This window comes from Ambystoma mexicanum, chromosome 2q (assembly GCF_040938575.1).
Source record: "Ambystoma mexicanum isolate Mex_15411 chromosome 2q, UKY_AmexF1_1, whole genome shotgun sequence".
NCBI classification, from domain to species: domain Eukaryota; kingdom Metazoa; phylum Chordata; class Amphibia; order Caudata; family Ambystomatidae; genus Ambystoma; species Ambystoma mexicanum.
The window spans coordinates 457,129,228-457,144,870 of record NC_090924.1 but is presented as its reverse complement, the minus strand read 5'-3'; the positions used below and the strand labels follow the sequence as shown (position 1 = coordinate 457,144,870).

General features: G+C 46.0%; 1 protein-coding gene across 3 annotated transcripts in view; it reads right to left on the bottom strand.

The window, feature by feature from the left end:
- Window positions 1-15,643, bottom strand: part of LOC138569514 (uncharacterized) — a 653,579-nt gene that overhangs the window by 230,255 nt on the left and 407,681 nt on the right. For all 3 annotated transcript variants that reach the window (XM_069647555.1, XM_069647556.1, XM_069647557.1), the window contains 2 exons: window positions 10,935-11,041; window positions 9,934-10,090 (listed from right to left, as the gene is read on the bottom strand). In XM_069647555.1, the coding sequence (XP_069503656.1) occupies window positions 9,934-10,090; window positions 10,935-11,041 (264 nt within the window). The remainder of the gene's footprint in view (window positions 1-9,933; window positions 10,091-10,934; window positions 11,042-15,643) is intronic.

Genomic DNA, 15,643 nt, shown 5'->3' with positions numbered 1-15,643 from the left:
CGCCTGGACAGCCTGTTCCAGTGCAGTCATGCGGTTTGCGTCCCTGTTCATAAAATCCCGTTCTAATCTCTTTACAGGGCCATAGCTACCTGGAAGATTGGCCGGCATGACTTCTCCCGGGCAGCTACCCTTGGCACATGCCGTGGTGCCTGCATATTAGTGAATCTTCAAAAACCTGCATCACTCAGGTATGGTGTTTTCCCTTCTCTCCTCCCACGTTGCCATACAGTGCATTTACTCCACTGCACTGATCTACCTGCACAGGTTCTGCAAAGCCTTCATTCCCCACTTGTTACCTCTTTTCAAATAGAGGCACCAGCTTCCTGTGAACAGCTACCCCACTCCGGACTAGCCCTACAACTGGCTTGACAAAATAACAGCACAGGTACCTCTTGCAACTCTCGCACAGCCATTGTACCTTGTAGGACCAGCCCTCCTCGCTGACCCCATCCCTTATTATTATTTTTTTCCCTACTCTCCAGTTCTTCAAGAACTTTATTTGCCAAGTGTGCCATCAGGAGTTTCCTCCCCTAGCAACACGGGGTCTACTCCTTCGTCTCTCCCCCACAGGAAGAAGCGCCACGCTCCTCTTTGACCAGGTCAGTAACTAATGCGCACTTGCTACTGGACAGTGCAACCACACTGTCCAGCCACACTGTCTCAATTTAATTTTAATATGTGCTAGTATTGGAGCCACAAGTCCCCATCCTAGGTGAGCTCACTACTGACTGAGTCCCTCTTCCCCGTTCTGTTCCCTGCTGCAGGGAGACCAGGTCGAGGCCCATAAAGAAGGCTTCTTTGCCGAAACGTCACGGGAATACTCCATCTTGAGGGCTAACTGCCCCCCATCCCGCATCATCTTTTGATCTACACCCAGACGAAGACCAACGACTAGGTCCTTCCCTTATCAGTCAACTTCAAACATTCAATGCCAAGAAGTATTTAACTGCCTTTGCTTTTGTATTTTATGTTGGTTGCCCTCTGAAAAATTCAAAATTCTTCTTTTATGTGTTCTATACTGAGGCAAACCATCAATGTTCACACGGCTCTGTAATTGCTTTGTACGTGTGTGTACATATTTTTATGTGAATGTTTACCTATGTATTTGTTGATGATATTCATGTTTCCCCCTTTTGTCTACATAAATTGAATACAAGTGAAATGCAGAAAGTGTTTTTATCCTTGTAAAAAAACCAAAAAAGAACCCCTGATGCAGGGGCACGCAAACATAATGCGGAATTAAGTCTGCATCTCTTAACACCAGCTAAATAAAAAGCTAAAGTGTACTTTGCAAGTGTCTTTGCTCACCGCTTTTATATGAGAGTTAGCTTAATAATACAGCTCTGCATATACTAAGCATGTCAAATGGTTAAATCTTTACAGTAAATGTACATGTAAAGCTACAAAATATATGTGGCAGGACGCCACCTCTTTGTTTCCATAGTTATCAGTTCATAAGTCCTCCCACATTTTTGAGCAGTCCCTCCCGTTACCCACAGTCCTACAACAAGCATTAATACAAAACAACATGCCGTTATTTAGTGCATATTCTGATCTTAAAACTCAGGTCTTGGGGGATAGATGAAGGTCTACTAAAACTAATAATGAGCCTCTATCTTGACACCACTTTAAGCATTATATTGGACGTGAACGGAGCACTTAGTAAGGTACTACAAACATATAAAGGATCTCAGCAATGCTACGCCCTGGTGCCAGCACCATTTAACTTGTATGTTTCTGATTTAATAGGATAAGTGGAAAATAATAATACATTCCATCTGATGTTAGGTCACTTGAGAATTTCTACTTTCTTATTCATGGATGATATTATGTTGTTCAATATGACGCAAAATGTATTACAAAGATCTTGATCCTCTTTAGAAGCTTATATAAATCTTGATGAATTGGAAATGAATGCAACTAAATCTGCTATTTTGATCAATAAAGCTGGCAGAAGAACGAATGAAAAATGTTCCTGGAACATTGGAGGGAAAAGAATGTGCGGCTAACACAGTCAACATATTTCAGATTTAATATTCAGGAAAAGCCCAATAGTAAAAATACTAAAGTAAGATTAAAAAGAAAGCTGATTCCATTATTGGCACAATGCAAAAACGTTAAGTCCAAGTGTTGTGCTTATACTTCAATCCCTTAAAGAAATATTGTGCAGGAAAGTTATATCTTCTAAGAACGTCTTGCGGCTACCGAAAGCAATCCCTCAATCTCAAAATAGGTATGAACTGGGGCTCCAGTCTTGGACTAAGTAAATAGAAACAAACTGAATATTTTTTAAATATTTTAAATTCAGTTATTAACTCTTTATACAAAGATCTGTATAACATATATTGTGAAAATACTTGAAAAGTAACAACAGAGTTTACCAATGAATGTGAGCAAATATTGTTGGAACTGGATAGTAATCTAGCAACCTTTGTGGAAAATCCAGCTAGGTTTATGAAAACATTGAAAATATATGATTGGTGCCAACGGTTGCAAAAATGATATAACTATAAATTATGTTCAGAATATATAAATGTGTGTATTTGACCTGTTTCCAAATAAGCACTACTGGTACATCTCCATGAGGGTATGTTTTAATTTACTGGGAACCTTAGAGAAATGGGGGTGCATTTGTGGTCTCGACAAAAGAGATAGGGTTTGTAGACTCTGTAAAATCTCTCTACAATATGAAACTTCTCATTATATATTGCGTGGCCACTCAAGTGCATGGAATGCTATGGTTTGAAAGATTTGTAAATAATGCTAATGTGGTGACTAGTGAGGATCTTTGGTCACGCTTAATGGGAGGGACAGATATATCATTGCTCTTATTAGATTCCTGAAAAAAATACATGATCTTTTAGATGAACCAGGAAGAGACCCAAGATCGAGCGACTACGTCCCAATCGAAAAACCATACAAAATAGCCATTCTTGCGTCCAATTGATAATCTATGGAACAAAATATCCACGGAAATTAGAATGACAGAAGACCACCTCCCCTTCAGAAAACTACTGAAAACATGGTTTTTCAACTCGCAATCACCATCACCAAATGGACACTGCTAGCAATGCCAATGGGGACCGAAGAAAAGCTATTAAAAATACACAAACCACACATCCACCACAAAACTAAGTGCTGCAACAAACGCCCAATCGACTGGACGCTGGCCATCCGGAAAAAATAGCCCAATGGGCATAACCCAAACACACCATAGAAGGCAGACCTGTACTAGACACCAGTTCCTCCTGTTTCTACAACCACCAACAGAAATGCACAACCTTTATCCTACTCACTTTTTCTTCCCTAACCAACCCAATTCACTTTCTTCCAGCACCATGTGAGCACCTGGAGACTATGCCAAAGGTAACGGTGCACAGTATAAGACAACATAACATAAAAAGTCAGTCCATTCTATTATAAATGTCACTCCTGGTTCTATGTGAATGTTAAACTGTAATTTTCCTCAAGTCCCTGCCCCCAACAGGTAGTACTCTCACTTATCTTAATGCATAACCACAACACATTTAACAGGGCAAACGAGTCATAGTTGACTTGTTGGGCACATCAGGACATTGAAGTCTCTCTGAACTTAAAAGTGAAAAGGGAGTTTCTCCTATTGTCTAGCCACATACTAACAGTGGTTCAGGTCTCTTCCTGAATGTAGAATTGAAAGTTTGGCTGCTAGTAGCAGGTATGACACCAACTTCAGTTCCACTGTTTTGCATGGCTCTTTTAGTGAATCATAGAGGCCGAGGATGCATTACCCTAACCCTCCCCCACATACATTTGCGGCAACACTTGATAGAAACAATTTGATGACTTCCCCTTCGATGAAACCTCCCTATCCTGTCACACCCACCTCCTCGTCTCCATAGGAAGCTATACATATATAGCTCTCGGTGGGGAGATGCTTTGTCTAAAACAAAGAAGGTGAGTGTGCTCCTCGATACTCCACTGCCCTCTAAACTGTGATATGCATATTTTTTCCGTCCCCCTGTGCCCGCATCTCCCTCTTCCCCATCGTGCATAGATTCCTGATTCCCCTCCTCCTCCCGCATCCCAGCCCGTCCTCTGCCCCTGATTGGTATAAATAACCGTGTTTAATAGGTCTAGCGACCCATGTTAGCCCTTGCTCGCCACTTTTACCAAATACAAAGAAGGTGAGTGTTGTGCTCCTCAATACTCCACTGTCCTCTAAATTGTGATTTGTATATTTTGTCCAGCCCCCAGGTGCCCCTGTGCTTGCATCTCCTTCCTTTTCTCCTCCGTGCATAGCTTCCTGATTACCCTCCACCACCCGCCTCCCAGCCCGCCCACCATCCCTGATTGGCTCTCCACCCAGGTCATAACTGACTTTTCCATGGCAGCCCTCTTCCTGGGCAGCCGCTGTGGCTAAGGACCCAAGGCAAAGGGCGACACCTATGGAGGCGGCTCCATATCGTGTCTGCAGGTGTCAGCAGGGGAAGCCAGCCGTCAACTAGCAATGACTAACAAAATAGGTGTGGCTGAGGCAGGGGTAGAGCAATTACTCTACCCTGGAAGCTCTGCCATTTCACAAAACAATCCAAACACTGTGAATGCTGGCCTGCACCACACTTTGAGAGACTGTTCATACTGACTTCTGTCAACCCCTCTCTCGCTGCGTTGATTTACACCTAGAGGTACCTACTGTGACAGTACTGTAACTAATTACCTACCTGACTTGCCCAGATCCGCTTGTAGAAAACTCTCTGAGAGACATTACTGTGTTCTAATTTTCCTGTGATAATAATGTGCCTCATTCTACCTGTCCCACACACCTAGAATTTGCTCTGTTTGGCCAGATTTGCATCTAGAAGGCACCCCATGAGATATTACTGTTTCATTCCCCCTGAGACATTACTGTGTTTTAATCTGCCTAAGATATTACTGTGTCACATCTAGAAGGTACCCCCTGAGATATTACTGTTTGACTCTGCCTAAGATACTACTGTGTCTTATTCTGACGGAGATATTACTGTGTTCAATTCTGCCGGTCCCACACACCTACAAATTGCTCCCGTTGACCAGATTCACATTTAGAAGGTACCCCCGGAGATATGACTGTTTCATTCTCCCTGAGATATTACAGTGTTTCTCTCTGCTTGAGGCATTTCTGTGTCATATTCTGACCGAGACATTACTGTGTTTTATTCTGCCTGCCCCACACACCTAGAACTTACCTGAGATATTACTGTGTTTTATACTGTCACATCTAGAAGGTACCCCCTGAGATATTACTGTTTCATTCTCCCTGATATATTACTGTGTTTCTCTCTGCCTGACATATTACTGTGACTGTGTCACATCTAGAAGGTAACCCCTGAGATATTACTGTTTCATTCTCCAAGCTATTATGGGGTTTCTCTCTGCCTGAGATATTACTGTCTTATTCTGACTGAGACATTACTGTGTTTTATTCTGCCTCCACCACACACCTAGAAATTGCCTGAGATTTTTTTTATTTTTTATTTTTTTATTTAACCCGAGGGTTTTTAAAAGATTTTGTGTTGCATTGTCTTTGTCTATCAGGTTCCTAGTCTGTTTGACTAATTTTTTTTCTTTGTCTCACGTTGAGAGAATTGCATCCAAAGTTTTTTCTGTGGCCGTAACCCAAGTTGTTCGTCCACCCCCAATTAGCCTCGACCACCAGATCTCCTCATCGAAAATGTGAGCTGTAGCAGAACAGGCTTCAGATACGGTTTTCTGATAGATTCGAGAGAAGCGACAGAATTTCTTATCTATCGCTTTTGCCTGAGAGGTTAGGGTTTTTGTTTTCGCCTGCAGATGTTTTTGCATTGCGTTTTCATGTTGCGAGTTGTCAACCATAATGCCTAAGTATTTGAATTCGGCGACCTTCTCAATGCGTTCTCCCTCCATGGACCATGCAAAAGTATTGCTTTTTTCTCTCCCCTTTCCAAAGAATAGAATTTTGGTTTTTGACTTGTTAATTCCGAGGACGTTTTCTGAAATGTATTCGGCAAAGTTGGTAAGCTGTCTCTGCAGCCCTATAGCTGTTAGGTCGACAAGGATGATATCGTCCGCGTACAGAATTCTCGAGATTTTTGCGTCTTATACTATGTCACATCTAGACGGTAATCCCTGAGATACTACTGTTTCTCTCTGCCTGAGAGATTACTGTGTCTTATTCTGACTGAGACATTACTGTGTTTTATTCTGCCCCCTCCCATCGCTCACCCCTTGTGGCCTCCCCTTTTTATCCCCCTCCTGACCACAACCCACCCCGCCCACTTCGCTCACCCCTCATGGCCCATGGCTCACACTCTAGCACCTACCTTCACGCCTCCCCTTTTTTCCCCCTCCTGATCACAACCCAAGACACCTCCCCTCATACTTCAATACAACCTGATGCCGCCCACCCTCCTACCACTGCCCTGCATCCAACTCTAAAATCAGAGGGGCACTCTGGCACCCCAAACACCTCCTGCCTCAAAATGCCTATTCCCCATCCCCCTTCCCACTCTAACTCTTCAACTACTACCCTCCCTCAGACACCTATTGGGAACACCCTGGTACCCCTCGCCCAGACACCACGCCCCCTATCGAACTCCCAAGCCAGATGAGCCCTCTGGCACTCCAAACACTGTGAATTCACCCGCTTTCCCATTGTCCCCCTGCACCATCCAAGGAACACCACTCCCTCCCCTCCAATCCCCACTACCACTCTGTCCCACCCACTTAGCCCACCAGAGAACTCACCACCCTCTTGCCCACCCTCCCCAGCCACCCTCTCCCCCATAACCCATTCTCGACCCCCGCCAACAAACCTCCCCCTTCATATACCTTCCCCTCTCTGAAAGCAGCACGTCTCGCCCTCACTAGAACGGTAGCCTCATCTCCCCCCTCTGACCCCACCCTTTCTCACACCCCTATAGTACTAAAACACACGAAATGCAGAAAACATTGCTGGTCCGCTTCCTTGACTCTCTACTCCGCACCACTTCTGAACCCATCCTCTCCCTCCCCTCCCCTACCCACTCACAATCCCCCCCTTCGTCCAGTTTCTATCCCGTCTCTCTTGACTTCTCTCCCTGTACTCCAGAACCCCCAAACTCACTCCAAAATCTAGCCGCCCAACCCCCTCACTCCTACTGATCCTCGTTCCACTCTCCCACCCCCCCAGGCCCTCCCCACACCTCTGACATATCCACCTCCACCCGCCTACTCTTCCCAGCCCCCATCGACATATCCCATTCTCCCAACCCACCTCAACCTGTCTCAGCAACCCTGAATATTCCACCCCGCCCACCTCCCCTCCAAGCTCCCACGCTCCTCATGCTCCGACTGCGTTGTCCTCCACTAAGACTTCACCTCCTCATAGTCAATTGCATCCTTTTTAATGCCCGCTCCGTAGCAAGAAACAGACACAGCATCTTTGACCTCCTGTCCTCTGACAAGCCCGACCTCGTCTTCATCCCTAAAACCTGGTTCTCTGACGACTTTTCCCCTATTACCCAAATCATCCTAAGAATCCACAAATCAGACACCAACACCCACCCTGACTTCAAAGCCTGTCTTCGAGCTATTGATCAATGGATGACAATAAACCACCTCCTCTTAAACCCAACTAAAACTGAAATCATGGTGTGCAGCAACACTGCCCTTCTATCTCATCCACTCCCAAGGCCCACGTCCCTCGGCCCACCTGCTCCCCCGCCCCCCTACGACACAGTAAAAAACTTAGGCTGCACTATGGACTCAGGCCTAACGCTCTCCCGTCAGATCAACAACCTGTCAAAATGCTGTCACTAACACCTCAAACTTCTCATACGCATCTTTCCTTATCTCTCCTTCCCGGACAGACTTGCCGCAGTTATGTCTATTGTGATGTCGAGACTGGACTATGCCAACTCCCTATACCTAGGAGGACTGGCATACCAACTCAACAAACTCCAAAGAGCCCAAAACGCTGCTGTTAAACTGCTCCTTGCCCTAGGTCCTAGAGACCACATTTCACCAGCTCTCTGAACCCTCCGCTGGCTCCCGGTCGGACAAAGGACCACTTTCAAGACCCTATGCATCACTCACTGAGCTATGCACAAGTCTGGGCCATTATACCTACAAGAGAAGTTAAAACCTTACCTTCCATCTCGCACCCTAAAATCAAGCACCACCCTCCTTCTTGTAATTCCAGCTGCTAACTTGCCAGGATTGGAGGGTCCGCCTTCTCAACCTTGGCCCCAACTCTGTGGAACTCGCTTCTCCCTCATATTCGTCACACCCAAGATTATATGACGTTCCTCAAAGCTCTAAAGATGTGGCTCTTTCCATAATACCAACCACAGTCAGCCTCTAACGACTAACCTAGCATCCGACAACTAATTGCCTCGACGTGATCACGAGTAATGTCGTTAATGAATACGCCTAGTGACTCACTACAAACGACCCACACCGGCGATCCGGAATATCGATCTCCTTAGATTCTAACTCCACCAAACACTTCCTACGCATACCACTATGCTTACTCTCTGCTCTACCCCATCACACAATTAGAGTGTGGCTATACCCCTTGATCAATTCGGCCTAGCTGCTCACATACGAACACTACCACATTGACAACTCATCACTCTTATAAAACGCAACTATACCCCATGACAAACCGGCCTAGCTGCCCACATAAGCATCCTTCAGGCCTAACGGAGCCAGAACCAGTCTGGATGTCCACCCGCCAGACTGCACACATTCAACTGATGTCAAAGGCACCACCCCTAATGCTAGGATGCAGCTACCACCAGGCAATTAGATCTGCTGCACACATAACTGGTGCACCCAAGCACCCTTCTTCACTTTCCTCTCTCAACTGACCTGGACTACGGTCCCCGAGGGCGTTCAACCTACCAGCGCTTTGAGGTCATACCAATGATATATAGAGCGGTATATAAATGCCAAATAACATAACATAGCAATAGCATAACATGAAATGTATATCAAACTTTAATTTATATGGATGCTTTAGTAGGATGAAATTGAATAGTTGTTGTATTATGTGTATAAATATATTATTCTTATGTTCCCAAAATGCTCTTTGCTTTTATTCAAATCTCCAGGCGTGGGTTCCATGAAGAGATAGGGCCTCATTACGAGGTGGGCGGTAAGGGGTTAACGGTGCCAGTAAAGGTGCCGGCGCCGTTAACCCCTTACCTCCCTATTACGAGGTCCGCTCGCGGGACCCGCTCTGGACGCCTGGTTTGACCAGACGTCCTTAACGGGTCCCGCTAGCGGCCCAGCATGCTAACAACGGGCCCGTCATTAACAGGCCCATTGTTAGCATGCTCCCCATTCCCATTGAGCCCTATGGGGGCTCAAATGGAAATGGGGATGGTCCGGGTTCCCTGAATGGGGAAATACCGGGCCCTCCAAGGTCGGAATGGCCTAGTAATTCCCCATTCAGGGAACCCGGACACGAGTTTGGAGGCAGCCATGCCCTTATTAAGGACATGGCTGCCTCCAAACTCGTAATGAGGCCCATAGCCTCAATATAAGCATGGCGGTCCGGGAACCACGGTACCGGTAAGTATGCCGGTACCGTAGATCCCAGACCACCATACTACGAGCGGTGCTCACGGGCGCCTGTCAGCCCGCCAAGTCTGGCCTGGCGGGCAGAGCGGCACACGCAAGCGCAGCATGTCGGATGCCACCGTCGTTGACAGTGCCGGTGCATCCGAATGTCAATGGGGACTGACAGGCACCTGCACCCGGCAATGCAGGAATTACCAGGTAATTCCTCATTGACGGGTGCTGGAAAAATTGGCCCTCGGCCCTGCCCTCTTCCGCAGCACAGAGGAGAGGGTTCCCAGAGTTTTTTTTTTATTTGCAGCACTGCCTGCCCTTTTAAAACACTAAAAACTACAAATGTTATTAACATACTCTTATCTCACGATCAGACCTTACCCAGGAATGGGAAAAGTGATATTTGGCTGCGCATCGCCTTCACAACGTCACCCCTTGAATCTTTCAGCTTGTCCGCCAGGTGGCGCAGTTTTTCCTTGCTACCATGGAGCTCCTGGATTGACAGCATGAACCGTCTCACGTTCAGCGTTAGCGCCAGCTGTAAAAAAGAAAAAAAATACAGAATTTCAATCGGTAAGCATTTCCGTCTTTTTCTACCACACGGTCAATCCTCAAAGTGTATGATGCTGTCCAAAAATGTTCATCCGCCTGTACTATGCGTTCCCTCCTTCTCGGAAGCACACCTGTTAAAAGTGAGCTTTTAGCATTAAAAAAACCTACCTACCCATTACTCTCTGAATGCACGCCCCTAATCTCATTTTTGCTTAAACTAGAAGATTCTGGCAAAACAAAACAGCAGCAGCATATTATAGGACACTAAAGTGGTTGAAAATGAGGAGCCTCCCTTCAGGTTGCCTGGTCCAACTGCCAATAGTGCATCCACAGAAAATAATGTATTTACGTGTTATTTTCCATGCTTGTTTCCTACTAATAGCATTTTTGCAATGTTTCGGGCAAGGTTGCTGACTGGCAACGGGGGCCGTCGGGGTCGGGGGGCGTTGTCGAGTCCGCTGCTTGCCGGTGGAATGTAAGCCCCCCACCAAACCAAGCCTCTACCGAGGTGCGCAATCACTGTCAAAGACTCTGGTTATGTTGTGCAATTGCTAACTGGGGCTGCTTAGCTGCTAAGCAACATTCCTTCCCAGAACTCCAGGGCAACAGCCACGGAGATTTGGCGGCATCGTGCCCTGCCAGACATTCTTAGCATTACTGCACTGAGAAGAATGTGCCCACGAACATACACATTCAATCGAAGCATATTGCCCAAAAAATCCTCTGTATTCGCAATGGGACTGATTCCAGAATCACATGACCACAACGCCCCTGAGAGGCAAAAGTCCAAAAGGTAAAGGTAAGGGCTGGGTAATTGCAAAACATCCAACCTCGTGTGCTCCAATCACATCAGCAAGAGTTGCTGCTTCTTCAGGTGTGAAGTCTTTCAGATCAGCAAACGCAGCCAGCGTAGCTGGGTCCCAGAGACCTGGACATTCTGTCAAAAGAAAAGAAAAATATTCATGCACTGTGAAGAGGGCAGGCATCCTGTCACACTGAACATCAGAACATGGACGACAGATAGGCCTTAGATGGTGGTAACTGGAGCACTAAGGCCTTCGTTTTAGTTTTGACTATTAGGCGGAGCGAAAGGTAGGGAGAAATGGCATATGAGGAGGGACACAAAGCGTGTATGTGTTGTTTGGTTATTTTGCCACCCTTTGACTTCCTGGCCATGTTAATCCCTATGGCATTTCCACCCACTTCCTGTCAAAAACACATCCTGCTAGGATCTCTTTGGGCTAGGTTTCTCAAACCCTACTATCAGACTTTGAGCTCAAAGAGCCTACCAGTGCTTCTTTTTTAAAGATGTCTTTTGACAGTGCCGGTCGTAGTTCCCAAACCGGCAAACTACGAGTTCTGCTCCTGGTTCTGCGAACTGGCACCCGCGAACAGAGCATGTCGGATGCACCAGCACCATTATGAATGGTGCCGTTGCATCCGACCTCCCCATCAAATGGGAATGGGGAGCATTCCATTCAAGCGCCCGCAAATGGGCAATTACCCGATCCGGCAGAGCAGTAATGAAATTGCAAGTTTGGCAGCAGCCTGCCAGTTCTACCGGCAAGGCTACCGCCAACCTTGTAATGAGGCCCAATAATAACTTCATTGGAGCTGTTAACGCGTTACTCATGGGTGTGATAAAAAAGCTGTTAACCAGGTCTGCATTCAGCCAATCGATTAATAAGCACTATGTGTGTCCTTGCCAGAAGTCGTGTTAAAAACAAGCCTTGGCAAAGCCAACAGTTTTGGCTTGTGTATAAGTATTAGGCATCTGCCAGGCTGCCCAGGTATTCGCACCATTTTACAGCATCAACAGTTATTACCACTACAAAGTAGTGCTAATGACTGACTACTTTGCCTTCACAAAAGCTCACCCTTAAAAGACTTAGTGGTATGAGATGGGGAGAGATGACATGTGAGGATGAGCACACATCCTGCGGCTGTTGTTTTGCCATAGACCCACCCATCCCATACCCAGTGCCGTACTACGGCTTACCCGAGTTCCCAGCCACTCCCTATCGCCTGGACTCTCCTTAATTGTGTTTCCATGGCTATATGCCAGAAATGCATGCCAGAGCTCTCTAGTTAACCAACATGCCTACATGTGGGCAGTCACTGCCTCTCCTGGAGACTGCCTGGCACCAAGCATTCTCCAGTGAAAGCTCCCTGCAGCACCATTACTGCCAGCCACCAGCCAACAGTTGCAGCCAATGCCCCCAACATTATTTTATTTTCTTGCTGTAAACCATTCACACCGTTTATTGGGCTATTTTTCCGGCCTTTATTTTACAGGACTTCAGTTGGTTTGCAAAAGAGTATTGTGCAGAGTCAGTGGCCAGGGCAAGCTTCGGGCGCTGGTGGTGAGAGGAACAGGAGCTGCACGGCCTGGCAAGGAAGGGCGAGGAAACTAGAGGCACGCATGGAGCCCATGACACATCATCCCCGTGATGCCCATACGAAATTCCTGACATGTGGAGTTTAAAAGCAGTTCCCTTGTTCGAAGGTAGAATACATGTTATTTGTCAGGAAGTTGTGGGAATGAAAAAGAATTGTTTTACCAAAGAGGTCTGATGAGTGCAAAGCTTGGGCTCCTCTTTCTGAACCCCAGCTTTCAGCACGAGGAAAGGTGTGTGCGTGTGGAAACAGTTCAAGGCATGTGTTAAAACATGCGTTGTTCTAGAAAGCAGAAAATAAATCGTAAACATAAATAGCTGATTACGTGTATGAGACAACGAACAGTGTCAAATTAAAAGCAGTGGCTTATACCTAATTTAGGATTAAGTTCCCAAAGGGGACTGCAATGAATGTTTGCATAGATTCAAACTGGTGCCATCTACTTGAACCAATTGACAGATTCGTGGATTTCTTTTAAAACCTCTGAGCATGTTGACAAAAGCGTTCCTGAAAGAAACTCAGACACCATCATGATGTTTGATGTCCAACCCTATGATGCAGCATCTCAAAGCCATAGGAATACCACAGGCCGCCCAGGGCTGTCTTTAGGGTTTCACCTGACCCTCTCACTACCCCCCTCTCTTGGGGTCCTAGACCTACGGCTCTCCAACCCCAGCTGCCTTTCCTCGCTATCTTGCAGCAGCTCATCCCTAGGGGTCTTTTTCTAGCAGTTCTGACACGTGGTGTACCATCTCACCATCCTACCATTTGCTCCTACCTCCACCCACCTTAGTCACATACCTCATACTGTCTCACTTTCTCAGGAGGATAGCTCAGTAGGCAACGTGCTCGCCTTGGAAGCAAGACGATATGGAGCACCATAGGTTCGATCCCTGGGTCCGCGCTTAGAAACCTCTGGGTATTCAGCGTGTTATAAATAACCTATCATATCATATCATATCCCAAAAAGACAGGCTCAACTGCGGTAGTCTCCCGGAACCTAGCAGGGGTGGTGAATAAACTACATGACACAGACTGGGGGGTTTATTTATCAACATTCGGCATCATCTGCTTACAACAAACCTGGCTTACGGGTGAATTTATGTTACCGGGTTTCCAGGGGCACGTAGTGAAGACCGTGAGAAGTATGAGAGGTCGAAATAAGGGAGGATTAATCACCTTGGCCCGGGTGCAGAATGGGGTACGAGCAGGGATGTCATTTCACCAAAATGCCAAGGGTAGCCGAAGTGACATCACACGACCCTTGACCTCGGATGACATCACAGGAAGTCATGTAATTTAACCTCACCCCAAAGGGACATCACAGGAAATGAACTTTCATCCCTTGACAAAATAGGAAGTGGCATCACATAGCATTGTTCCTAAGTACACTACGAAAAATATGGTTACGATATCACTGTAATGTGATGTACATTTGCTACACGAATAGATCACCATATGTATTATTAATATCAGTGTGTATAGGCCCACATTACCAAATTACTGTGAATGCAACCAGACGTACAAGGCCAAATGATAATGATGTGTTATTATATAGCACTTACGCTTAAGTGCTTTATATAGAACAAATATACGTACAATATCACCCAACCTCTGATGGTGCTCATTTATCGACCTCAAACGGATGAAAGGCTGAGTTGTTCTTGCTGGGATTCGAACATGCAACCTTCAGATCAAATAAACATCACAGCAGTGAGCGCTCAATCCACTGAGCAATCTTACCAGCTATGGCTTTCTTACCAGCTATCGTAAAATGAGCAATTACATGTCTGAGTGTTCTGAAAGTCAGAAAGAAAATGACACTCTGTAGTTGATATCATTAAACTGGTAACTGAGATTTAACAGCTAGCCGGTTCATCTGCATTTGTGGTGCAAAGTTGGCCACATGGGAGGGTTCATAACTTTGGATTAAAGTATTTAAAGTATTTAGAGTAGCGCAGGGAAAGCAGCGCAATCACACGGCATCCTGTACTCAGGGCACTCGTTACTGCATGCATGCAAACAAACATCCTGAACAGCATGCCAGGGAGATAGGAAAGATAGACACATTACAACAAAGCATTCATTATAGCACAATTAAATCAAGGGCCACTTGATGTGCTATGGTCAAACATTTCAACACTGTACACAAGCTTATAGGCACACAGATTTTGTCAAGTAAAACAAATACACCGAGATGGAATGTCTTGTGATGATCGTAACGGAGACAACAGCAGAAAAAAACATGCTAACTTGCAAAAAACAAAATACATAGAAATCGATGCTTATTCTACTCTAAATGCTTTTTGGACGCTTTTGTCTGCATTGTGAATTTGAGGTGTTTAAGAACAGACTGGGCCTCATCACGAGTTGGGCGGTATCCAGTGGTATTCTCGCCGGGATACTGCCCGCGCTAATAGCGCTACCGCCACCCAGTCCGGTGCTATTCACGCCGGATCACGGGTTTGGCGGAACAGTCCTTCCCTATTGCCCATTGGGCCCATTCGGAAATTCCCCCATTGGACCCAATCGGGAATTTTCAGCGCGATTACCGTAGGCAGTGTTACCGTGCGGTAATAGAGCCGAAAATTTACAAATTCCCAGCAGATTTTCCCCCAGCTCAGAGCTGGGGGTAAATACTGCCAAGCCTGTGATTTGGAAGACCCTTAAATGAAGCGGTAATAGCGTTACTGCCGCATTTAAGGTTTACCTCCCAACTCGTGATGACCCCGTATATCAGTGACTCACCCCCTGAAGTGTGCCTGAAATAAATATTTAACAAGCCTAACAATAGTATAGAATTCCAGAAAGACAAATTATTTGTTATTCCTATTCTTTCTTATTTAGGGTCACTGCTCAAAGTGGTACACTTGTGGAATCCCCTGTTTTGTGGGGATCTCAGCAGAAGCTCTGTTTTCAATGCCCCAGACCGGGAGTGGGGGGGGGTAGCCTCTTGGCCGATCTGATGGTTGAGTTTTTCCTGGTGGAACTGAATGGACGAATAATGGCTGATGCCCCGCTCAAGCCCATGTTCAGAAGAGGGAGCTCGCTACTCCTCAATCTTAGATGATTGTTTTTCTTTCAAACAGGTCAGAGATTTCCGGGTGTCTGGTAGGACAGAGAGTGATCCTCTCTGTTGATC